Source organism: Peromyscus eremicus, chromosome 6 (genome assembly GCF_949786415.1).
Source record: "Peromyscus eremicus chromosome 6, PerEre_H2_v1, whole genome shotgun sequence".
NCBI classification, from domain to species: domain Eukaryota; kingdom Metazoa; phylum Chordata; class Mammalia; order Rodentia; family Cricetidae; genus Peromyscus; species Peromyscus eremicus.
Genome location: NC_081421.1, coordinates 112,580,135 through 112,607,759, shown reverse-complemented (window position 1 = coordinate 112,607,759; position 27,625 = coordinate 112,580,135). Strand labels below are relative to the sequence as shown.

General features: G+C 37.6%; 1 protein-coding gene across 3 annotated transcripts in view; it reads left to right on the top strand.

The window, feature by feature from the left end:
• The window catches only part of Bmpr1b (bone morphogenetic protein receptor type 1B), a 241,735-nt gene that overhangs the window by 190,587 nt on the left and 23,523 nt on the right, over positions 1-27,625 (top strand). For 2 of the 3 annotated variants that reach the window (XM_059266351.1, XM_059266352.1), the window contains 5 exons: positions 2,881-3,040; positions 13,749-13,851; positions 14,346-14,448; positions 21,779-21,875; positions 22,825-22,963. In XM_059266351.1, coding sequence (XP_059122334.1) covers positions 2,898-3,040; positions 13,749-13,851; positions 14,346-14,448; positions 21,779-21,875; positions 22,825-22,963 — 585 coding nt within the window. In that variant the 5' untranslated portion in view covers positions 2,881-2,897. Of the gene's footprint in view, positions 1-2,880; positions 3,041-13,748; positions 13,852-14,345; positions 14,449-21,778; positions 21,876-22,824; positions 22,964-27,625 lie in introns of those variants that run through there. The other variant, XM_059266353.1, reaches the window with a different exon arrangement.

Below are 27,625 nucleotides of genomic sequence, written 5' to 3'. Positions count from 1 at the left end.
GCTGATATCCACGACATCCCTGAGCCTCTTCCTTGCTGTATTTGTCTCTTTGTATAGCTTTTCTCATGCTTATGTTTGAGTTGATCTTCTGAGATTTTCATCAATGCAGTCATATATTTGGAACTTCTCCTTTATGATGCCCCTTTCACAGCCATGCTCTTTTGTGTTGCTGGCATGTTTGTTTGTTAGTTTGTTTTTTAACAAGCAAAGAATATTGATAACAGTTGTTTTTACAGTTCCTTGCCTTTACACATGAATCTATTTCTTCCTAGTTGTTTTTTTTTTTTTTTTCTGTATATTTGTTTTGTCTTCGGCCCCCAGTGTTTATGGTTCTCCTCAGCTATCTCCTGGCCCTGAACTAGTGACTCATGCATGGGAGTATGGCATACTGAAAAAACTGCCTGGAAGCTTCCAGATAGAACTTTTCACTAATGTCCTTCACTTATGGGATAAAAGGGGAAGAGAGCTGTTTTGCTCTTTCTTTAGCCTTTGGCTTGCTCTTGACCTGCTTAAATTCCCCAGTGAAGAAGGCAAAGCCTGGTGGGGAAAGAAGACAGGAAGGACTCAGTGTCCACTATTGGAGCTAGTGCTCCCGCCTTTTTTGTGCTCTGTTTTTTACATCCTTGACTTGTAGGAAAGAAAAGGAAAATAAAATGTCTAGTACTGTAAGCACAGGATTTCTGCTCCCAGTCTCCTTCAGCAGTGGGAGAGAATGGTTACTAGACTGGAGGGCATCTGCATAATAAATGAATATTTATTGTTTTGTTTTTGAATTTTTAAGAAAAACGGTCTGCTATGGGAGGAAGCAGGAAGTAATATTTTTGCATCCTCTTTTTCATCGTATTGTCTCTAGAGGCAACTTAGGTTATCAAGTTACTATGATTTAAGCCAGATTTACAAAGAACGAATTTACTAGGGCCGGGTGATATGTGGACATAGCTACACTGTTTCTAACAGGTATCCACACTCTTGTGTAAATAGACTCTTAGCAAATGGCTTGAAAGAGGAGGTGTTAAGAGAAACTGTTTAATTTCACTGTACTTCAGAATTTGGCTTGCAGGGAGTCCTCTATCATACAGAAGAGTGTGAACATCCTGGAATCTAGTATATGGGTGGGTTAAGTAAGTGCTGGCCAGCAAGCCCTGGGAGTCTTCCTAACTCTGTCTCCCCCTCACCAAGATTATAGGCACAGCGGTAACCACCTTTTTAATATAGGTGCTTGAGATCAAATTTAGGGGCTCATGCTTGCCCAGTGAGCACTTTGATGACTCAGCCATCTACCCAGACCACCTGGTTTGACATGTTTTAATTATTTTTACACAAATTATTCACTAAAGTTTGACTAATTAGTGTAAAATGTAAGAAAGTCTAGGGAAGGTTATCACAGATATTTTTCCTAAATTCCTCATTTTCTGATTCAACTCATGTATAAAAAAATACAATAAATGTACTCTGTACAATATGTACATTTATTGTTTCTGATATATAACGTTAGTTTTTTTAACCAAACAATCTATAATTCAATATTTTGTTGAAATTTGGTACAATTACAGTCCACACAGATATGGTTTGAGAGGAATTTTTAAACTGGACATTGGTAAGAAGATAATTTACTCAGTGACATGGTATGTAAGAGCTCTGATCACAGTACCTGAAGCAGAACAGATATTAACTAATACATGCTCTTTTCATGTGACATACACATACCAATCTCTTCAGATAAGATATAGGTATTTATAATCATGATTTTAAGAATAATAAAAATGTGTTGCAGAGTATTATAAAATTATCCAAGGCAACTATATGGAAGATAGGAATACCTGCTATTAAACCCAGAAAATCTGCCCCTAGGAGATCATTCCTGTGTAGATAGTGTCTCCCATCAAAGATGGTAGAAGAATCCTTGTAATAATATAAACACTTTGATATGTAAAAGCTGACAGAGTAGAGATATGTGGTTTCTGATTTTTTTTCTACACATTTTGCATATTAAATGTGGAGGAGTGTACTGGTTAGTTTTTGTTAACTTGGCACAAACTGTCACTAGGGAAGAGAGAACCTAAATTGTGGAATTGTCTCCTTTAGCTTGTCCCATGAACATATCTGTGGAACATATTCTTAATTGATAATTGATGTAATTAAGGTTCTGGACCACTGTGGGAGTTTCTGTCCCTGTGCAGGTGGGCCTGGGCTGTGTAAAAAAAGTAGCTAAACAGGCCTGAGGAAGTAAGCAGAGACCATCATTTCTCCATGGATACTGTTTCAGTTTCGGCTTCCATGCTTATGCCACAATTTTCCTCAGTTATAGATTGCGATTCCCAGAGTTATAAGGTGAATTTAACCCTTTCCTCTCCAAGTTTGTTTTGGGAAGTGTTTTATCCCAATTGTAGAAAGCAATTTAATACAATGATATGCCTCAGATCAACCTTGTGATACGATAAAAAAAACTAGTGCTAAGTTTCAGATAATCTGGATTTTAAATGCTGGCTTCATTATTTGACTGTGTGCAGATTAATTACTCAAGATTTGAATTTATTATCTGAAAAATGAGACTGACATTATTCATCCTTAATATTAATATTAATAATTAAGAACAATCTCTACAGTACTGTTTCATTGAAATCTTTTTACTCAACTAAATACAATTATTCTAATTTAATGGATAAAATTGTATTCTGAAAGTATTGTTTGTATTTATAACTCTATGAGACATAAGTAGATATCCTATGAAATATAAATAGACTCTTATGAAAACATCAAAATACCTGTCTTTTATTTGAAACTTGGTCACAAATACTTTCATTTTAATTTAATGTTTTTTCATTTCTTGGACAGAAGGCTGGAAGGCTGTCCTCATCCTCACTCTTTATTCTTTTACAGAGAAGTCCATTGATAACATGCTCTTACGAAGCTCAGGAAAATTAAATGTGGGCACCAAGAAAGAGGACGGCGAGAGTGCAGCCCCCACTCCTCGCCCCAAGATTCTTCGTTGTAAATGCCACCACCACTGTCCAGAAGACTCAGTCAACAATATCTGCAGGTTGGTAATAGAAATAGTTCAAAGTTCACTTTCACAAATGGTCACATACCATTTTAAACATACATTAATGTTTCCAAAAATATAATCTGAAGGATGTTGCTGTATTGAGAGAAATATCTAATCTTATTTTACCCTGAAATGGTATTCGAGACATCCCTTTTACCTAAACATAAGCAGAATACAGGTCTCAGGCTCCTTACCAATGAACAAAAACTATTGTGCCTTTCCATATTCAGTTAACATAGATTTCATGTAAATATGCTGATCTTGTCTTAACTACTCATCATACTGATGTTCTTCATATTTTGCACTAACAGATTAATAAACTGCTCTGGAAAGCAGTTTTGTAATAAAGTTTATGTGAATCCAACAGATGTTAGGAGACACATTGTCACAGTACTACAACTATGAAATTGGAAATTGGAAATATGAAATTGGAAAACATGTTTTAACGAAGACTACTGGGGTCCAGACCCTCTATAGTTATCTCCCAGAGTTTTAAAAGATACACTACCAGCAGCAGATTAGTTAATCTGAGGGATTCTCTGATAAATCTTTGTACACGAATCTCTTTAGTCCATTCACTTTATTCTTCTGAGTTAGTTCCCTCTCTACACAGCTCAATTCTATTCTCATACTTAGCTCTTCTCTGTCCCTTCCTTTCTGGTTCTCTCATTGTTCTAAGTTCCTTCCATCTTTGTTCCCTCCTCTCTCCCCAGTCCAGTTTAAATACACATACAACTGCAATTCTCTGCTTTCTGCTCGGGTGGGGCAAGTCTGCTCAATAGGTAGGAAGCCTGCGTCATAGCTTGATGCACCTGGTATATGTGAAAGCCTTTTTGTTCTGAGTTAATTGTTAAAGGGGAAGTCTAGAGTTACCAATAAGGCTATGAGAGAAAGATAAGCTTAATTTGCACAAGAAACAAAACCCTGTACCTAAAAACATCTGCCTGACCTTGGCAGTTGTCTCCATATGGATGTTTACATTATAGTAGGAGATTAGCAGGTGGTCTGGAATGTTTATCTGTCTGTAGTCTGTCCTTGGAATTGAGAAATATCTCAGATAAAATGCTTTTGTCCAGAGATGGCCCTAGCCGGGCATTGCTAATGATGATAATTACAGAAAGACCTGAAATTAGGGATCTGGCCATGTGACTGCTTTTAGCATAGTTGGGAGATTTATATCCAAATATTTTAATTGTATAGGGGAAATTGTGCCCAATGAATGATCAGACACACTGTTCTAGGGATGGAAAAGCTACAATAGCACACAAGAAATTCATAGCAGGAAACGACTAATATTCCAAAGCCAATATCACCAAGACTCCTTAGACCTTGGGTTTATCCTCTGGAAATACCCTTGGCTTCTTCCAGGTATAGCTTTGTCTTAGTGAGCTAATAAATTCCTACTTCATATTTCTGCAGCCTGCAGGAATGTTTTATAAAAGATGAATTCAGTTTCAAATAATGTAAAGCATTTTTCTTTGTACTCATCTTTATGCAGCTGTATCCATTTTGCTGGTTATGATATCTATTTGTCTTCTAGAGTAAGGGAAGAGTATGTAAAGAGCCATAGCCTCTTGAGACCAAAGGAAGACAAGAGAGAAAGGGCTCAGCTACCCACACATCATGGCTCCTGGGAAGGACAGTGTCAGAGCAGAGTGTGCATGCATTAGGAATGGCCATAGACTCCAAGTTTTGGAGTCCAGAAAGAGTATCTGGGTAACTGCTTAGACCATCATCAGAAAGGAGGACATATCAAACTGAGATAAATGCTTTCACTGTTGTGGAGAGCTTTTATAATGTTTATCATGATAGGGAATCTAATACAGGTTATTGTACTAGTATCCCTAGTACAAAAATTACACATTTAAAATGTTCCCAAAGCACAACCATGATACTACTAGTGGAAATTTCCTCACCTGACTTCATGTGATGGGTCACAGTCAAAATGAAGGCACACTAAAAATATTGTTTAAAATTATGTCCCTGCTATGTTTGTATAAGACACATAAGATATAAATAAACTTCACTGTTGGATATAAGTCCCAGTCCCAAGATATCACATTAAGAATATGTAAATATTCTAAAACTCTAAAAGAAAAACAAAATAGAGCAGTGGCCAGTGTTGGCTAGGGATCACACTGCCTTAAAAACATAGAGGCTTACAAATGAAATGTTTGTTTTTCACTTAGAGATGCTGAGCTTTACTGGGTTGGGTGACCTTGGCTTGAGGGTGATTATTAGACTCAGGCTTGCCATACATCTCTTCTTTCTTTTGGGACAGCAGCAAAGCAGGACATACAGGACATATTTTCTATTATGTATGTAAAAGAACAACTTCCTGAAGCCTCTGCCTCCTGTGTTCTGATCATTCATTAGCCAGATTAAGTAGTAGAATGAAGCTCTAGGTCAAAGGGAAGCCATGCTTATGGATGAGGGCCAGTAATGGAACATGGTCTATTGGAGCAGAGCAGAGCCTTGAGACACTGAATAGGTGGGTCAAGAAGAATGTCCTAAGGGAAAAACAGAAATAAGAGTCATGGAAACTAAGGCTAGAGAGGGAGATAGTTAGGTCAACTACATTAAATGCAATTAGAAGTCAAATGTGACAGGGACTGGAAGTGGAAATCAGAACTGATAACATTAATCAGAGCAAGGTTATTTAAGGTAGAAGAAATGAATAACAGATTGATATGGGATTTTAATTATGTGATTGTCAACTTTTGATTTATTGTAGCAAAGGGAAACAGAAATAACCTCCATAACAATAGTGACAGAATCTCTCAAAAGAATGTGAATATATCACTGCAGTCAGCATTGATGTGTTGACATGTAAAAGTCAACAGAAAACTAGTATTTACTGAATGATGCTATGTTTACTTTCATCTATCTAAATCATCACAAAATTCTTGTGAAGAATGCAATATTTCCTGTTTATTTCCAGGTAAGAAATGTAAAGTTCTGAAAGGTTAAGTTATCCTTAGTCAGTTTGATGATATGATAAAAATTTGGCCAAGACTCCAAGTTATGAATTCTTGGTCAGCAGCCAACCCTGTTGGGTTCTCTGAGGACATTCCCTCTTGAGTATGATACTCATTTTGTTAGTGAGGAGCTGAGTCCAGTTGAATTTTCTCATGTGTGGATCACAGGGACTGCCTTTGTTCTTTGTCTAAGGCCAAGAAGAAGCACGTGACTTTGTCTCAGTTTTATGAGGCCATACTCTATTCTTTCCCTCCAAGGCAATACTTCTCAAGCCCTTTCTGTTAAAAGATACCCCTGCACACACAAAGTTATGCATAAGTACTTGCCTAAAGTACACTCAAGATTAATTATTAAAACCATTCATTTAAAAGCTTGTAAATTATTTGTCCTTTTTAATTTTTTAGTAAGTTTCAACAGACATGAATTTATCATATCAAGTTGCTATGCAAGTTTCCATTTCTGCTTTAATCTGTTCGCAGACCTGCAGGAAACAGTTTACTGTCCTGACTCTTGGACTCTTATGCAAAGCAGCTTTAAGTATCTAATGAGTGAGGTAAAATCTGGTATATGTTGTGTACCCTGAGTCTTTGTTGTATGATGAATTGCTAAACAGTCTTATTAATAAAAAACCCAGAGCCAGATATTGGGGTGAAAACTGAGAGATCAGAGGAATAGAACAAGCCACAGCCAACCTCACCTTACTAACTCCTCAGCCTCCAGAGAGAGAGCTACTTCTTGTATACTCACGCCTATATACCTCTCTGTGCCCTGCAATCTTCTCTCTCCCCGCCTGGCTACATTACTTCCTCTTTCTGTACAGCTCTATCACTTCCTGTCTGTCTGTACAGACCTCCAGACCTCTATGATTAAAGTGCTGGGATTAAAGGCATGTGCCCCCATACCTGGCTTTGTTCCTAGTGTGGCCTTGAACTCACAGAGATCCGGATGGATCTATGCCTCCCGAATGCTAGGATTAAAGGTGTGTGCTACCACTGCCTGAACTCTATGTTTAATATAGTAGCTGGCTTTTTCCTCTGATCCCCAGATAAGCTTTATTGGGGTGCACAAATAAAATATGAAACAAAATTCCCTCCCTCCATCAAGCTGAATGTCTCAAGTAGGTTTCTTATTCAACATCACTTCCACAACCCTGGAGAAAGCAATCCAAAAAGGAGACAAGAACCAAGAATGCTTCATACTTAACAGCCATTGTGAAATCTCACAGGCTGTCAGAAAACATTGGTGGAGTTTAGAGGTTTGTAAATTCTTCAGTACTCTTGGTTGTTTTACCAGACAACAACAAGGTCAAAGGTACGGATGTGTCTCCTACCAAAATTCATGTCACTTCTATTGCTTATGGCATGCATGGTAGAGGATTTAGTTAGTATGTATAGATAGTTAGTTATTGAGCCATATGTGTGGTGAACACCTTTGATCCCAGTACTAGATAAATAAATGTAGGGCGATGGTTGCAAACTCAAGATCAGCCTGGCCTGTATAGCAAAAAATCAAAAAAGAATCATGACTGATTGCAACATTAGTATGAGTACAGTGTTTGTATCTGTAATCACAAGTCAGAGGCAAAGCCATTGAGACTTCTCCTTTAAGGTAATGTCTGTCTTCTAAATATGCTTCCAGATGTCATGTTGCTTTGTAGTCCTTCTGCTTCCTGATTTTGTTGGTGGGACTGCAGATCATTACTTTAGCCTTGAGAATTGCAAAGTCTGACACAGTTCTTCTTAGGTGGTTTTCACCATGTCATGCTCTGTGTCATTTTCCCATTCTAGCAAATGTTGTTTCGGATTTGCTTATGATTTTTCTATATATATACTTTCATCTGGTTTTTAAATCCCTTCTTCTTAGATATGGCCCTTGATAGTCACTTTTTTGTTCCTGTCTCATGACCATACTCAAGTTCCTTTAATCCATTACACGTGTCTATCCATTTGTAATAGCTATTATTGATTTATCTTTCAGGGATGATTTTTAATACTTCCACATTTAAATTATTGGTTTCTGATTAGAAATTCTCCTACATGGGCAATTTTTAGGTATAATAAGTTAACATGCTTGTTTGTATAAAGAATGTAGAAATGACACTAGCTGCTTCAAAGTGGAAGTAGATATGTTTTCAGTTGTTGTCTTTGTGGTTGTTATCATTGGTAGGAATTCCAACCATGCCCCCATGGTCGTGTATGCCTGGCGGGACACTTAGTCATCTCCGCCTAGTCATTTCCAGTCATATGTCCTGGGTAACCCATGGCCCATGGCTGCCTGTTCGCATAATCATGCAGCGCAACCACGTGTTCTATGCACATGTGTGGAGTAGGCATGTGGGCCTGAGTGCGCAGGTGTGAGCTGGCCCTTAAAAGGCAGGCTCCATTTTCCTTGCTCTTTTCACATGTCCTTCCACAGGCCTGATCACATCTATCCCTTTCTCCTTGTCTTGATAAAACTCTTGTTAGTAGATTTTGTTGTTTTGTGACTTTTCCTTGGGAGTAAGAGTGCCGCTAAAAAAACCCATCAATAGTCATCTTTTTTTTCTCCTCCTTCACCTCCTTCTCCTCTCCATTACTCTTCTCCCATTTTTTCTCCTCCTCCCTTGATATAGTCTCTCATTCTGGAGCCCTCACTGGCTTGGAACTCTCTTTATAGGTCAGGCTGGCCTTGAACTTACAGAGATCCACCTACTTCTGCCTCCCAGATGCTAGCTAACTGTATATCTTGAAGCATAAGAGTGAAAGCAAAGCTAATGGCCATACTAAATGTCATTAGAGCCATCCAATATTTCCAGTGTTGGTCAGTCCAACTAAAAACCAAGGTTTATTGAGTTTATCTTTTCTAGTAGGAGGTGTTGATTTCAATTATAGTTACGAGAATGTTGACTCCTTCCCTAGAACCTGTGATTTAGTCATTACTCTGATATTTCCAAGTCAGTGATAGAGGATTTTATAAGGCATAACTATTTTTGTACATCTCATCATCAGAAATAACACTAAATGGGACCAATTTGTTGTCCAGTTTAATTGAAAATGAATTGGACTTCTTCAGATTATCCACTGAAGATTTCAGAGCAGAGAAAGAAAATGTCATATCTCTCAGACAATAATATTAATATACAGATTGACCAGTTCAAAAATGGGAGAGAGGAGTCCCTTTAAAGGGCTCTTAGAGATTATAGGGTCTGCACAGGGTAGTGAGATACTTAGTGAATGTACAATTGGGACAGCGTTAAAAAATGTGTGCTTCGTAGAACAATAAGCCCATCCCTAATCATCAGTGTAAGTGCTAGAGAAGGATGCTGTATAGAGAGAGACGTTCTTGAGGACCGAATCAAAGGCAGCACTCCTCCTGAGACTGTCATCCATGCTGTTAACTTCACCCCCCCCCCAGGAAAAGACAAAGAAGGGGACAGCAGTATTACTGCATTTCCTTCTGACTCTGTTGGAATCAGCTCATCTCAGAGGCTGGGGAGGGCACCGGTGAAACCCTTAGGAATCGGCATTTTCGGAGACTGCCACTGCTCCTCATTCCTTGCTCTTGCTCAGTCAGCTGAGAACACTGGGCAGCTTCGGATTTCTATCCCTGCTGCCTGAAGCTGGTGAATTTCTTTCCTGTAGAGTCAGAGTCTGTGTAATCCATGTGCTCCTCAAACCAAGACTGCCTCTTCCTCACACGGCCTCCTTTGGTCCCTGATGCTTGAGTGAGATTCACAAATGAAACGAGCTGCCTTGAACAAAGCTGCATGTGGCTTTGGCCTCTTGAGAAGCAGCTACCAGATCAAACAGCAGGGGCACAAACTGTGTGCACCATAAGATTACCTGTGCTGCAAATTTTGAAAACTTACTTTGTTCACTTGAATGTGAAATAGGTATTTTCAAAGACAGGGTGTTCTCAGTCAGTCAGCCCTTTAAAATGGATTCTGATTGAAATTTAAACTCAAGGGAAATTCAAGGATTTGAGAATTTGGTACAGCTTTAAAAATGTGCAGGGCTATGTATTGATCAGTGAGGAAAACTGTTAATCCTTGGAGTCATGAGCTCATAACTGCTGAACTATCTTGCTAGCCCTATTTCCCTCACTTTAAATAAAGGTATTGTTGCTGTCATTTTAGATGACTTATAAAATTGCTTTCTCTCCCTCAACAATAACTCATGGAGGAACTGGGTTCCAGGGGGTTGTTCTAAACCCACTTAGAATAGAAATGAGAGGAGTTAAAATTCTTTGCAGTTCCTAGATGCATACCAGCAAAGGGTTAACTAACTTCCTCAGACCTTCAAAGCAGAAGTACCCTCTTCTTGCTAGTATGAGTTCACTAGGTGACACTGAAAATCTGAAGCAGTGTCTCCTTCCCACCCTCTAGATGTTTCAAACATTCCTTGCTTTTGGAATACTGTACAAATTTAAAGAGACAGGAACCTGAAGACCTATCTATCCAAGGATTGCAACAAATGGTATCACTACTTTGACCTCATGTAACCTTTAACTTGCCAAGTGTTTGGCATTTTTATTGAGTAACTACAGGAATATCAGAATCCATGACTGATTTTCTTGGTAGGCAGTGTACCCAATTTTCAGTCCATTTGTCACTGGTTCTTCCCTCTCTGTGACACAGAAGGTCAGCACATTAATTGACAATTCTATTAATTGACTCTGTGTCACTGCCCTTCTCATTCAAAATCATTTCTGTAGCCAGACGATTCATCCTACATTCATCCATGTATTTCACTTCTTAAAAATATTTTTACTTTGACTTCCTTTATGATTTTTAATCTTATCATTTCATCTGTTATGGGAATGATGACACAGCCTTGAATACCTAGGCAGCAGAATATTAAAAAAAAAAAAAAACAACTGATGGAGGGTAATTGTTATTTATGACACCTAATAGACATCTTGGTGGAGGGCAGAGTTGGACATTTTGGACTCTTAAGATCTGCTTGTTTCCATTTGAGCTTGCTACAGAGTTAAAATCTCTCAAGTGGTGCTTAGGCTTCTAGACTTGTTCGGCCTGTTTCCAGTTAATGCCCTGTGCTATACAGAAACTCCAGTGTGAAGTTGATAAGTTTATAAATTACATTTGCTGTGTTGTTTATAAATTACATTTGCTGTGTTGTTTATAAATTACATTTGCTGTGTTTCAGATGATAAACAATGAAATGGCTCTCTCCTCCTTTTTTAGTCTCCACATATTTGATTTCTACATGAATTTATGGCTTATGGTATAGTGATCCTTTTCTCCAGGATACCTTTATCTTCTTCTCTATCCCTAATATATACATGCATACACACATTTATTTTTATTTTATGTGTATGGACATTTTGCCTGCATGTATGTATATGTACCACACCTACATACAATTCCAGGAGAAGCAAGAAGAGGGTTCTTGATATTTGGAACTGAAGTTACAGATGTTGTTAGCTACCATGTGTGCGCTAGGAATTGGACTCAGGTCTTCTGGAAGAGAAACTAGTTGCTCTTAATTGCTAAGCCTTGTTCTTAGCCTTCTTTGTATTTCTAGCTGTCAGGTCTGCAAGCAGATTTGTATATTTTTAAAGTTTGATTTACTCTCCCTAGAGTTGCCAACAAATTTATTCCCCCTCTCTTTTTCCTTTCTTTCTTTCTTTCTTTCTTTCTTTCTTTCTTTCTTTCTTTCTTTCTTTCTTTCTTTCTTTCCTTCCTTCCTTCCTTTCTTTCTCTCTTTCTTTTTCTTTCTTTCTTCCTTTCTTCTTCCCTTGTATTTTCTTTTGTCTTTGTTCTTATGAACTACCTTGATACTCATTTCTATACACTTTGATTTTGAGCAACACATTAAATCATCTCAGATATACTGTATTATGTTGACTGCTCTACTGCCTAGGAATTCTAAATGAGAAATACTTTACACTAATAGTCTGAATAAATAGAAAAAGACATCAAAAACACACAAGAGTAGTATTTACTCACATTGTTTGGAGTGAAGGTCTATCTTATTTATTGCCTTCAGTATTGTGTGTTTTACACTCCCATTGAGGTTTCAGTGAGTTGACTAAGAAGTCCCAAAGAATTTGAGCATGGGCTGTTCAGAGGCAGTTTTTCTTCTACAACTATTCATGCATTTGACCTTAGTCTAACACAGATATATCACTTGCTCTTCCTAGCCATTCATTAGTATGTTTCAACTCTGCCCTTCTAGTTTTTATAAACTGAGACATGTCGGATCACTTGAGACTTAGAAACTAAGTAAACAATTATAAGGATGTTGATGATAACTGAAGGGCTAATGCATGGCAGAATGCTGCTACCACTAATGTGAGTAGACAGACCTACAAATCATGGCTAATACTGTTCTCACAGCTTTGTTCCCATGACCTTTTAGAACTCCATTGTCATATTTGTCTTGGACACTGCACATGCATATGGATGAGAAGAGGATGGGAGATGTGGCTTCATACTTTATTTCTAAGGACACAGATGGCAGCTTGTGACTTACATTGAGAATCCACAGTATAAGTGCTGATTTATGAAAAGAACATAGCAGTTTGCATGCATTCCTGTGTAAACCAGTTACTATTTTTAGTTTAGTCCCAGGATAGCAGATAACAAGTGGCAGTGAAGTAAGAGGACCTCCATTCAAAGCCTGATGTAACTATTTCTATTCAACCTCAAGTAGTCGTACTTTCTAATCAAGTCACTTCTCCCATATGTAAAATAGGAATATTATTTTCTTCTAATTGTTGGTAAGAAAATTAAATATCATTGAACAATTAAATATTATTTTATCTAGAGAAACATTAAATTTTGTTATGTCAAAACTTTTCTTTCTATTGTCCATTCTTATCCATATCCAACAGTGTTTGCTGCCATGCTTAACTGTGCCCCCAGCCCAACGCAGAGTACTATGTCCCACACTTTCACTGCCTCCACTGTCAGGGGTGGCTGATCCCACCCTGCCTGGCTCTGTGCCCAATGAGAGAGCCAGCCCCTGCATTCACTGACGTAGTTTCCAGCATTGTCTTCCTCTCTCTCTCTCTCTCTCTCTCTCTCTCTCTCTCTCTCTCTCTCTCTCACACACACACACACACACACACACACACACACACACACACCCTTAGTCTCCTCACATAAACGATGAGGATAGTACTATTTTCCTCAGGTTGTCTGTCTGGAAAGGTGATAGGGCCAAGATAAGTTAGCTAAGAGTGCAAATGCTTTTGAATGGTAATCAATGACACATAGAAATTTTGATTCTTCTCTCCCCTGAGTTTCTAAGTGAAGGGGAAACCATATGTGTTATGTGATATTTTGATTAGGGTCTGACAAATGGAGTTAGAGGGCAGAACTATCCACTAGCTAACCATAGAGGTTTGGAGGACTGTAGAGAGAGGGACAGGAAGTGATAAGACAGGGCTGAGACAAGATCTTCTGGTGGAGGAACAGAGGTAAGAAGTCACTATTGGCTGCTCCCCTGCTTCTGTAATCTTTCAGGTTTTTACACCATATCTGACTCCTGGTATTTATTGATAAGATTAATTAGATTTATATTTCACATGTGTTTTTAATGATTGGTGCATCCACTTTCATAGATTCAAATATTGAGATGTCCTCAACACTTTGTAGTCTTAAAAAAAAATCAGTCACTTTTTCCTGTTTGTGATGAAGCCAATGGTATTAGGTTCATTTTATTTTCCTAAAGTGTGTGTTGTTTTTTTCTCACTCTTGATGTACCTGTTTGGTCTTTAGCACAGATGGGTACTGCTTCACAATGATAGAAGAAGATGACTCTGGGACGCCTGTTGTCACCTCTGGATGTCTAGGACTAGAAGGGTCAGATTTTCAATGTCGCGTAAGGAAGATAACTTGAATTTACTTTGTAACCTACATTGACTAAATTTTCAAAAGTATTCAAGCAAAATAAAATAATCCTTTTGTTGTGGCTATCCCATGTTGAATAGTTCATAAAACAGTTGAAAATTCTTACTAACCAATTCTCTCTTCATTTGCAAACCATGTTTTTAAATGAGCTATTAACATATTACTTAGCTTCTATTTAGACCATCTTTAAAATCCAGATTATCTTTTATTTAAACTGAGACTAGATTATTTTATTCAATGTATGCTGTTTACTACAAGTACAATAATATTTTATACTGAAATGGAAATGTTGTAATGGTACATGATAATTTGAAATAAATTTCATGATGGAAAGTAACATTTTCGATTTTGAGCAAAATTATTAGAACTTTAAATGTGTTCTCTAGTGACAATCTGTTAAATTTTAGGTGATATGATGTTGAAATTTAGAGGAAACCCACTAATAGTTTTTGTGTTCCATTTTAGGACACTCCCATCCCTCATCAAAGAAGATCAATTGAATGCTGCACAGAAAGGAATGAATGCAATAAAGACCTTCACCCTACTCTGCCTCCACTGAAGAACAGAGGTAAGGCAGGTGAAGAGGGGCTTTAGCTTACTGAGGACGAGCACTGGACTCTTTCTCCTTGCCAAATTCATTGGCACCTTGGCTATTTTTGCCTTTAATTTGTTTCATTACCCACTGCTGGAGTAGAGGGCTGAGGCAAGCTGACATCATGAATGTCATTCAACAGATATGCAAGCAGATCTTGGTTTAGTCGCTGTATGTAGCTTCATTCTTAGGGTCCTTGTCATTCTGCTTCTCCACACCTCTCCCCAGAATGCTCCTCTTTGGAACACTTAGGAGTGTGCTGCTGGAGGTAGAGAGCATGTAGTGCTGCACACTCACTCGTAATAAATTCCCACTGAAGCCTTCAAGCTTTTCAGATTAATTCATAGACATTCACATAAGAAACTCATTTTTCTTTATTTCTATTTCAAGCAATATCCTAAGTGTTATGGATACAGAAATAGATGAAGAAAATATTGCTTGCCTAAGTATTGCTTGCTTACACAAGATGTAAGAATTAACATGTAAAATATTAACTTACATTTGGTCATGAGTATCTCACTAATAGAGATAGGTTACAAATCATATTAAGGATGGTTTAGTAACTTTCCTGTTGCTGTAATAAAATACCCTGACAAAAAGGAACTTTGAGAAAAAAGGGCTTATTTTAACTATAGTTCTAGAGAGGTGGGGGGGGGGGGGAGGGTGGAGAGAGACAGAGACAGAGACAAAGAGACAGAAAAGGAAGTGGAGTCAGGCTATCAAAACTCAGTCTACACTACACTCAGTGAAGCACTTCTTCCATCAAGGCTTTGACTTATAAAGGTTCCTTATTAACATTCTCAAACAGTGCCACCAACTGAGGACTGAGTACTTAAGTACGTGAGATTATGGGAGGTATTTATGGGAAGTATTCTCACTCGAAAGGCAATATCATACCCCTGGCCCCATATGCTTATTGTGATTTCATGCTACAAAATGTATTTAGTCCAACTTCAAAGGTTTACCTGTTCTTTAGCAACCCCAACCATGTTCAAGAGTGCAGTCTCCTCTGAGACCCAAGGCTGTCTTTTCACTGTCACCCAGTGTAAAAACAAACAAACAAACCCAAATTACACACTTTCAATATCCATAGCATAGAGTGTGCATTCCCATTCAAAAAGGGAGGAATCAGGGCATAGTACAGCAAGACTAAACCCCAGCAGAATAAAAGCCACCAGGCTTCTCTTTCAAATGGCTTGGATGACTCTACCCCTCCAGCTTTGCAGCATGCAGCATATCTCCCTTTCTTGGGTTGGTTCTACACCCATATGCAACTCTTCTTGGCAGGTATCCCACTGTTCTGGCATCTCCAATAGCCTGGAGTCTCCATGGAAACATAGGCGTCATCTTCACAGTTTTATGCATTGGCCTTTGCAGCCTCCTCACAGGGACTTTAACTCTATTGTGATGCCTAGTCTTGGACACTCTCTGAAATCATGGTGGAAGAGTACATGGCATCCTCAATATTATATCTTTCATGCATTGAAAAGAAGTAAATTGTGGACATGAAGTTTTGCTACCAGCTAAGGATGGAGCCCAATGTCCTTGGGCTATGTTTGTAGCAGATTTTGTATGCTGAGGCCACTGAAAAGTAGCCTGGATATTTGCTTTTTTGGAGTAGGGAACCACTTGGGCTCTCTCCTTTCAGAAACTGGGACTCTAACGTGGTAGAATCTTGTCTCCAGGGCACCTTTCCTGTTGTTACAGTGTAGCACAGGAGGGTTCTTGTCCATGGTGATGCTCTCAGAAATAGTGATAGATTCCTTTTAGCACATGGCTTGGCTGAAATCTCAAGTTTTTTAGTACTTTTTTCTCCCCCAAACTGCACATTTTAAACTTTCTTTTGCCCTATTTGCTTTCTTTTTTTATTGTAGACATGCACAAGAGTAATCAAGAATAACCATGCCACAGACTCCATGTTATGCTGCCTAAAATTTCCTCTGCCATAAAAATTAGCCCATTCTTTTAAATTCAGCCTCAAATAATTTCTCAGCACTTGTAGAATGCAGCCGATTCTTCACCAAAATATCACATGAATGACCACTGGTCCAGTTGCCATTTGCATCCTTGTGACCCTCTGAAACTTCTCGAGATTTGTCTCCACTGTTTCATGTTACTCTCGACATTCCTGTTTTCCAAGCATTCACAAGAATGGCCCACTGAGCTCTGCTCACAGCACTTTCCAGTCTGAAGTTCCAAAGTCCTTCACATCTCTCTGAAAAACATCATGTCAGGTTCATCACAGAGACAAACCTACTTCTTTGTTACCAATTTCTGTATTAGTTACTTTTCTGTTGTTGTGTAGAATATCATGACAAAAGGCAACTTTGCAGAGATATAGATTGTTTTGGCTTCCAGAATACATAGAGTACATAGACAGTGGGACTATGAGGCTGAACATAATAGGGCTAGTTCTGCATCAAATGACAGGGTAGCATAATAGCCTTAGAGATGTGACCCCTGAACAAGAATCAAGGATGAACAAGAATTTACTAAATGCGTGAGACAAAATGTTAAATGAAAATGAAAATGACTAATGTATCCAGGTATTATACTAAATGTTATATTAACTAACTCATTTGAGTCTTACAACCCCATGAGGTATTTGCAATGGACATTCCCATTTAAAGATGAAAAACTGCAGTATAAAAAGTGTAACAGGATTCATTTTTGTTATGAAATGGGTGGCAATCCTTACTTGTCTCTCAGAGGGATCCCCACTTGTCTGCAGAGTTTCAGTTGGTTCTACTCCCTGAGAAGTTGGAGGGACAGCATAGATAGAAATGGTCTGTCCCAGAAGGGCCTCAGGTGATCCTCTTCGATTCATGGGTGTCTGGAAGGGTTTCCTCCCAGGAATATTCATGTTAATACTCCAAGTGCAGACAGTGACAGAGTAGCACAAGACTAATATGATCAATGGATACAGGTTTATTGATAAGAATCCACAGTTCATGAACCAAGAGAAGTAGGCAGCTGATTTAACTGCAAAAGAGGGTTATTGCGGGAAAGAAAAGGAAAATACAGAATAATGCTAGCCTTAAGTACAGTGCTGGTTGGTAAAGAAAGACTTCCTTAGGTCCTTGTGGTTTTATTCCTGTCATAAGTCAGAAATGTAATGAGTAATAAACACATGGTCGGCAGTTCACAGTGTAGTCTGGGCTCTGCATGTACATAAAAAGGCAAAGAGAAACAGTTTTAGCCAAATTATAGCATCAGAGTGAAAACATTCTAGGTTCATGTGTTGGAAATTCATTGTGATCCTGTGGTTAGATTTAAATTTAGTAAAGGAATATTCTCTTTGGATTCCTAAAAATGTAGAGTTGTCCTTAAAATTGGAAATAGAATATAAGCTGTGTTTTCCAGTATAAGCAAAGATTCCAGTCTTTACATATATATGTAGGACATAAAAGAAAGAAACTTAATACAGTTGTAGCCTATTTACTTTTAAGGACCTATCAATTATTTTTGACATTTATTAAGCAATATGCTCCAAACAATGTACATGCTAATTTTTACTCCTGTTAGCGATGGCTTTTTAGACAGTCCTTCATTGATTCAAGCTTCTATACTCCTTTTTTATGGGCATGTATAACAATTCTGAACTGGATAATTTAAAAAAAAAGCTACTTTCTGATTATTTTCATTTAGTTTCTTGAGATGCAGCCTACTTTCATTCATATTTGCACGTAGTATATGGATCATAAGTGTTAAATACATATTTTAGATATCAGTAACTGTTATCAGATTTGTCAAGAAAAAGATCTGTTGGTTAGAGTTTACAATAACTGATCCAAGCATTATATGCAACATTGCAAAGTAAGTTTATTTTCAACTGTTATTATCCCAGTTCTTACAGTTATATAACTATTTGTGAGACAGTATCCTTGCTCTTATTATTTGTAATAAGAACTCTGAATTATTTAAAGGTGAATAGCAACATTGTCCTGCAACCTCAAATGGTCTAAATTAATACAGGTACACAAAATACATAATGGAAAAGAAATGTGAATGCAAATGTGTGTACATATGTATGCATCTGAGGATGGTTTTGTGTAAGGGGTGATCAGAGAGCAAGAGAATTATAACACACATGACAAAATGTAAGTAATGAGAATTATGAGTGAAGGACATATTGGAATTATTTTGTCAAAAGCTGAAATTATTTCAAAATAAGTAAAATTATTATATTGATAATGAGTTAGAAAATGTTTGGTCTTTTTAAAGGATATTTGATAGTATTATGAGAAGATGTGTAATATCTGCCCTCTGAAGTAATAGTTTGACATCTAAGAATAGTAGATACTGTCATAATCAAAGATGTGTATGTATTCATTACATAATTGTATATGTTATAGAAAATCTGCATTATAACAAAATTTCTTAATGTCACAACAGAAGGTTGGTTTCTAATTAGGATGTTTCTATGTAAGGTACCGTGTCATCTTTGAAAACAACTTGTTGTGTGAAATGTTCACAATATTATATACAAAAATAATTTAGCCAGCATAGTGGCAAGTATTGTAATCTTAGCCCTTGGGAGGCTAAAGCAGAATGATTTGAAGTTTGAGCTAGCCTGGGTTATATAGTAATACTTTCTCCATAAAATAAAGAGAAAAGAATCAAATTACGAGATGATACCGTATCCTTTGTGAAATACTCTTGGTTAACATTTTTGTTCCTTGAAATGAAACTTTAATGGCACATGTGCAGCTCCTGTTAGTAATTTGTTAAGTATGTAATGATTTCATCTATTTTAGTCAATTGGTCCTTTAACTTTTTTCATGGAGCATATACTACTTTTTATTGCAAAAATCACATTTGGGTGAGAGAAAGTCTCTTGCCAAAGTTTGAATATGTCTATTTATATATGGGTACAGCTGGGAAAACATCTTCTTGTACTGGTCCAAGTCATCCCTTAGAATCCTACCTTTTCAGCTACGTAGCAGTCATCACTTTTCTCGGGGACCTGTTGTACCTTTCCTAAAGCTGCTAATTATGTTACTGTACGACTGGGCTTGGTTTCAACTCATTTTTGTTTAAATATCCCTGAGCCACCTGAATAAAAATCACCTGGGATGTTCGGTTACAAAAAGATATTTTGAATAAATATTTCTGGGCTTGAAGTCAGTAAACACACGTTGATCTCTTAAGACATTCACATGACATTTGAGAAAGCTTGCTTTAAGCCAATCTGATTTGTCAAGACCTTGAGTTGATACAAAATGAGCAATATTTAATGATCCGTAGCTTAAGAGCACTGAACAGCCTTTGCATAGGACATTTCCATTTTAATATTTTATTTCCATTTTGAAAAATTAAGGTATAATTTGTTAAAGGGCATTTAAGGCCAAAAATATAATTAATATAATGTACAATATAATGTACAAATTAATATAATTGTACAATATAATTAATATAATGTACAACATTTGAGGAGCCCTTATGCTTTGCATTCATCAGAAAGCAGCTTTGGTTATAATGAATATAGATTTGTTTTTGTTTCTATCCAAAGAATATTCCAGATGCTAGATGAGAAGAGCTTACAAACCTACCACCTGACTCTGGGATCACATGAGCTCTTGCTTAGCTATTAGGCTCAGGGACCCATTTGCTCCTCATATTTCTCTTGTGGGTTTATTCTGTGTCAGGTCAATTCCTTCCATAGAGGAGACTCATGCTGTTGAGATACCTATCTAGTTGAGTGGATCCTTCATAGCTAAGCACACAGTTTTGAGTATATGCCAGAGTCTAGCTCCGGATGAGGGCAGGGTCTGAAGATGGGTGGATGCAAGAGCAGCGATGGAGGAATCAGACATGGGATACTTCTTAGTTTCATTTTAGGAGAGATGGACAGAGGAAGCATACGGGAGTCATCCCCAGTGGGACAGGTCCCAGCAGAGGATGTAAGGAGTCAGCAGGGGAAGGAAGTGAGCCAGGCCATGGTGGTCGGGAGACTCTTGCAGCCTGACTGGCTAGCAGCCAGAGTGCTTCTTTATTTATACAGAATTTAGTTAGCAGGGATACATTCATGATATTCCAAAACATAGAACATAATCATTTTTGGGTTTGGACATGTGTTTCACTTCTTTTTGCTCATTTTTAGTCATCATTAATAAACTATGACAGAACAGAGTTACTATTTCCAACCATTTTTTCCTCAAGTTTTGACAACATTAATAAACAGTTAACATTCTTAATCATTAACCCTATAACCCAATTTTTAAGAATCCAGAGGCATATGACATCCTGTACTCAGGCTGGTTACTTCAAGGACGCTAGACCAAAACAAAATCTTTAAGCTTCTCTGGGCACTTTGCCATGCCCCAAGTAGTGTATTATTAACTCTTAATACTATTATATTAATAACTCTTGGTCAGAGTGCCCAAGAAAAATCCTCAGGCCAAAACTGCTACACTTATTATTCAAATTCTGGCATAACACAATGTTTATATTTTTGTAACATTTGTCTATATGTCTAATCCTGGCAATCTCTTGTTAAGGAACAACATATGACCAAGGGGTCATATGACATTACTGTGACTCTGTATGTGCTAACTTTCTAAGAGAGGGAGGTTCTGACATCTCATACTTTTACCATCTTTGCACTCCATACTTTTATCAATATGTTTCTATGTAGGGCAGAATTGTATGCCACATATTTGTCTCAGTGTACAGTGGGAAGAGGCTTTTAATTTGAACTGTGGCCAATTCCTCTAGCCTTCCAAATCTTGTTGATGTTTTAAAGTTCACCTTGTTTTGAATAACTTATTCCTGTGTAAGTACAGGGACAGGTGTTTCAAGAATGTCTCATAGCCTCATGAAGAGACCTCTGGCTTCTTTATGTGTCACAACCTCCAAGGTGTAAAGAAGACCTTCAAGTAGATAAGGATATCTTCCTAAAATCCAGGGAATAGTATGTTCAGGACTTTCCTGGGGAAACTTAAAAGCAGCATTCCTGGGAGAAGGCATAAATGATTCATAAGGAATTTTCCATCAATCCAACATCCCCAAATTATACAAATATTAAAAGTGCCTCAAGTATGCTGCAGGCAAAGATGAAAATCAAAGGTGGAATGGCAGCCATCATGCCATTCAGCTCTGCTGGATCTTTGTCAAGCAGCTGTGCTGTCTTTATGACTTCTGCCATTCCATTCAGATATGGCTGTGCCAAGTATATATGTGATTTTCTCATAGCATATTAAAGTTTTTTTCTGTATTTTGCTTATCATGTTTTAATCCAACTTTTGGGAACGAGTTTATCCCTTTTGAGTAAAAATATGTGCTGTTTTGTGGCTTTCTTTTTCAGATTTTGTTGATGGACCTATTCACCACAAGGCCTTACTTATATCTGTGACTGTCTGTAGTTTACTCTTGGTCCTCATTATTTTGTTCTGTTACTTCAGGTAAGTATTAGACAGATACTTGGAGTTTTGCCTGCATAGTGAGATCCCTACATGGATGTTTTTTCCTGCTATTGCCTGTCCGGTTTTGCATCACGGCCTTCTTTGTCCCTAGATTGTAGGTTTATCTGAAAATGTCTATTACCATTGACAAAGACTTACCCGAGTGAAGCTATAAATAGACGCTGTCTCATTTCTGTTTCAGACACCAAAACCACTCAGATAAATTTTTCATCTGTAAGGAAACATGGGTAAATGGAAAATTTAGTGACTAGTTATGACTTGGGTTTAATTCTAAGCAAAGAAGAAACCATATGGGAGTCTGAGTGCTTTTAGTAATTCCTTATTTCCTGACGAAAAGATTCCTCTAGTATTATAACATTTATAGAGCAAACATTAAAGTAAACTAAGTTTAGTTATATAAAAGTTTTTTAGTCAAGAACTTATTTTCTACTTTGTGAAATATGAAGGTTTAAATGTCCATATCATTTGAGAATCCTAATATTCAACCATAATATTTTATAAGTTCATAAATCAGTTGAATAAAATAAAATTTTGAAGACATTACAATAGCATGTTTTAAAGTTTAACTTCATGTCATGGTTATTGTATTGTCTTGTACATTTTCATATGTAAAAGAGTCTCCTTGCATACTTTTATAAATGAAAAAAACTTGTATATTTAATTACCTAGGGAACATAAAGGAAACGTTTCTAGGAAACAGATATTGGAGCTACTTGGAAATACTAACAGAATGTAGTCTGCTTGTATAGTAATTGACAGACATAGAAAAGAAAACTTATACATGATTGAATGAAAAACATTCCAAGGGTAGCAAATAGCATTTGATCTTGTGTTTATTGCTGAATTCCATGATTGATGTTTGTCTGTGATGTTTTGTATCTGTCGTTGCATTTAAGTTTTTAATCCTATCTTCCTCGCCCATGCTTAGGTATAAACGACAAGAAGCCAGGCCTCGGTACAGCATTGGGCTAGAGCAGGATGAGACTTACATTCCTCCTGGAGAGTCCCTGAGAGACTTGATCGAGCAGTCTCAGAGCTCGGGAAGTGGATCAGGTCTCCCTCTGCTGGTAGGAGAAGAATATAACACGAATTCCAAAGAAATGTGTTCTGAGGGGGAACATCTGTTTCACCTTCCTTACAGAGCAGTAGACAAGAAGGCTCTGTGCCCTTGGGTGTCAGCTCTTAGCTGTGGGGCTTCCTGATAACATTTGACATACAGACAGTGAGCCTATTGCTCTCTAATATGAGTGTCTGGTTAAAGCCAGACCCTCAGACATCCTGATGAAGAGTGAGTTAGAAACATTAAATGTTTTTGGTGAGGATGGCCTTACTTACTGTACTTTGACCTGGCTATTGAATGCAAAAGTATTACCCCCAAGATCTGCAAAGAAGGAAAGCTGCGGTTCAGCTGCAGGCTGAGGTTTCAGGCTGAGGTCTGTGTCATCTATTCAGGAAAGGTTGAATTTCTGATAGTAGGGACTGTCAACTTCAGCAAGAACATATACAAATCCAACATGTCCATTCCAAACCCAGGTCACTTCGTTGGCTAAGAAAAGTGCATGGTTCTTTTATAGACCACAGAGGAAGGTTGGTGGAATTAAGGATAGAAGTAATTTTAATGGAAACTACTTTCCTTAATGAGCTTTATTATTTTAGAGAGAGGTAGGGCGCATATGAATATGTGTGGGTGCACACATGTCATGGTGTCCAAGTGGAAGTCAGAGTCAACTTGGAGGAACTGGTTCTTCACTCTGTGGTTGTGGAGGATTGAACTCAGTCTCAGTGGCAAGCCCCTTCACTCACTGAGCCATCTTGCTGGCCCCTTAGAGACTGGACATTGACTGTCTGACTTCAGGCTCGGATTCTGACTTGCATGTCGTCTTCTGGACTTGTTTCGTTTCGTCTGACGATCTCGGATTTTACCTTCATAGTTTGGTTTTGAGATCAAACAGAGAGCAACCTATGCATGTGCAGCCATGTTAGTCACGATAAGCAGAGTGATAGTACTTAGGACTTTAAAAATTGTCCAGGTTCTGATGATCAAACTGGTTTTTTATTTTTATGATTTAATTCAAGTGTAGCAATTCTGACTACAGTATTTGTAACTCTTTAGTGTGGTATTTTTTTTTTAAAGTACAAGTAGTGAAACTCACTGGTACTAATGAATTAGATGCTCTTGGAAATGTAATTGATTTGACTTAGTTTCTCCTACATCATCTTATGAAGCTGTTGTTACCTTTCTATATTCTTTGAATCCTGCTTTTAGTCTTTGCCCAGATGCAATAGTCTAACACCTCCCATTGTCTGCAGATCTTCTTTTCTCAGCTTCATATGAACAGTTTTTAAACTCCATCTGACTCCTCTCTTTCTTCCTGCTCCCCTGCTTGCAGCCTTAGCTCCATCATTGCCTCTGAGCAGCTCTTCTCCAAACAAAACACATGTCTCTATGTTTTCAAATGCAATCACTTTATGGAACATTCTTCTAGTTTATGGCTCAAGGCCTCCTTCATTTTACCTCTCAGCACTTCTCAGTTATCTCAGCCTAGAGTCTAGGTATCTTTCGTCATGACGTTGTCCTTTTACTACTAATGTTGCAGTTTAAATGATGTACCTTACTTGAGGGTGGGATATACTCCTTTGTATTCGCTTCCTATCCTTCCCAGAGTCTCTCCAACCCATTAAACAGGATGCTCAGTCATTTGATGTAAAAAGCTTTCAGCTCTAGAGTTTTACCATCCTCAAGGACCTTGTTTCTATATCCCAGTCTACCACGAATGTTTGGCTTCTCTCTGTGTATCTGCTTCTTATTGCTGCAATAAAATACTAGAGACAAACAAATTCAAGGAAGAATTCTTAATTTTAATTTAATTTTTTTTCATACACTATGTTTTGATTATGTTTTCCCCTCCCCAACTCCTCCCAGATCCTCCCTACTTTCCTACCCACCCAACTTCATGTTCTCTCTCGAAACAGAAAACAAAACATAACAAAACAAAAAAAGAACAAAACAAAAAACTAATATTACAAAATACCCAAACAAAGCAAAAACCCGTAAAAATTCATGGACTATGTTTTTGTTGTTGTTGTTGTTGGACAATAACTCTTAGGCCTAGAGGCCTGGGATCTGCCCTGAAATGTGATTGATATACCCAGTGACATTCCATTGGAGAAAACTGATTTTTCCTTTGTCAGTAGGTATCAGTTGCAAATAGTTTCTTGGTTAGGGGTGTGACCCTGTATCCACTTCCTATTCTTGGTGCTAGGATTTTGTCTGGCTGGAATTATGCATGCTGCTATAGTTTCTGTGACTTTATATGTGAATCAGTCCTGTTGTGCTAAAGACACTGTTTCTTTGGAGTTATTCACCACTTCCGGCTCTTACAATCTTTCTGCTTCCTTTTCCACATAGATCTCTCAGCCTTGAGTAAAGGGGTTTGATGAAACATTCCATTTAAGACTGAGTGCTCCAAAGTCTCTCACTCTGCATATTGTCCAGTTGTGGGTCTCTGTGTTAATTCCCACCTACTGCAAGAAGAAACTTCTCTTAGGAGAGTGGAGGGACATAGTTATCTATGGGCATAGAAATATGTCATTAGGAGTAATTTGTTAATATTTTACTCTGGTGGAATAATAATAGTAGGCTTTCCCCTAGGCCCAGGACTTATCTAGCCTGAGATCCTTGGCCACTTCAGTAGAGCCCAATGTGGATTCAGTCTCATGGAATGGGCCGTAAACTCCATCAGAAAGTTGTTGGTGACTCCCATTGCATTTGCCACCGTTACACCAGTATATCTTGCAGGCAGGTCACTGCTGTAGCCGACAGGGTTTGTAGCTAGTAATTACTGATGGTTGCCTTTCTCTTCTGATGGTGTCCTAGAATGGTTAATAGTATTGCTTTTCTTGCTAGATTGGCTGGGTTGTCCAATCCAGAGATTATCCTTTATAAATGTGTTCCTCTTAACTATTTGTAGTAGCCACATTAGATAAAAAGCCATGTGATCACTAATGATGGAGATATAGTCTAAGAAATGCATCTCTAGTCATTTTTATTGCCATGTGAACATAAAGGCATGTTTTTACACAAAGTAATGTAGCTCTGTTACCACTAGGGAATTTAATCTTATAATACCATCATTGTTTATGCAGATCATGGTTGACCCCAAAAAAAATATGTACCACTTGACTGGACTAGAAATATAACCTTGTATTAATTTAGGGATATATAACCAGTTAAGTTAATTCATTAGTATATGGAGAAGCCAAATTCCAATTCAGACTGTGTGAGCCTCTAGAACCCATGCTACTGACATTCTTAACATGTGAAGTAAACGTTAGTTGAATAAGGAAATATAAGCGGATAGCAGCATAGAAAAGAGGCTCCCAAGAGATGGAGATCCATGAAAAAGTCATACAGTCAGCATCATGGCTAAAATATCTAGTCTTAAGATGTGAGCTTGAGATAAACATTGGAGCAGAACAGAGTAGTAATGGTATTATTAAGGGAATGGTGCTCATACCTTATGACTGATTGGTTACTTATTTTCTTAACACAGTGGGAAATTTTTATGCTTCATCTATGTACATATATGTGGACATAGTATTTTTCAAGTTACTTTTGGAGACCTCTCTTTCTATTTCTTCCCTTTTCAAAAAGAAGTGATATAATAGAACTATTTGAAGAATTAAGATATAATATGATTTTCTTCTCTGTGAAGTATGTGTACACATTTACTATATAACATTTGGAGTATTTTACATATCTCTATATAGTATATGTTATATAATAAAATATTACTATTTGTATCCTACTTATTTGACATTATACAGGAATGCAAGGCAGTTTCTTTTTTTTTCCTAAACTGTAACCCAGCTTTTATTTAATTAATTAATTAATTAATTAATTAATTAATTAATTTAGTCTTGTTTTATATACATTTGTGTTTTTGCCTTCACATATGTGTCTGTGTGAGGGTGTTGGATCCCCTGGAACTGGAGTCACAGACAGTTGTGATCTACCATGTAGGTGTTGGGAATCGAACCTAGTCCTCTGGAAGAGCAGTCAGTGCTCTTAACCTCTGAGCTATCTCTCCATCCCTTGGAGGGAGAGGTGTCTTCCATACTGACCAGGCCTGACCCTGCTTAGCTTCCAAGATCAGACAAGACTGGGTGCATTCAGGGTGGTGTGGATATAGAAACAAGGTGTTTTTTTACTCAACATTAAACTCTTAAATTTGTATTTATTTTAATTTTTGTGTGCATTTCTCTATGTGTGAGCACAGTCTCTCATGTGCTACATGCTTATGTACTATGGCAGATATGAAGTGGTCAGAGGACAACTGTCAGGAATAAATGCTCTCCTGTTGTCTCACTAGATCTAGGAATAAAACTCAGATCATTATTCCTGGGTACAGGAGCTTCTAACTACTGAGCCATCTTGCCAGCTCAATATTAAAGCTCTTGAATGAAGCCTAGTAAAAGTCTTTCCCATATGTATTAGTTCAGCCTAACTAAGCCAAATATATGTGTATATTTGTGTTTGTTCACACACACGTGTTTATGTGTGTTGCTAACTCAGTGATATAGAATATTGAACGTTGGTTTATAACAACTTGTTTTCTTTTCTTCATGTGTGTACACAGATGCATACATTATAGAAAATAGATGTCTAACCATTAAATGAAATGACAATATTGGAATAGTGATTACATATACATATATATGTATATATA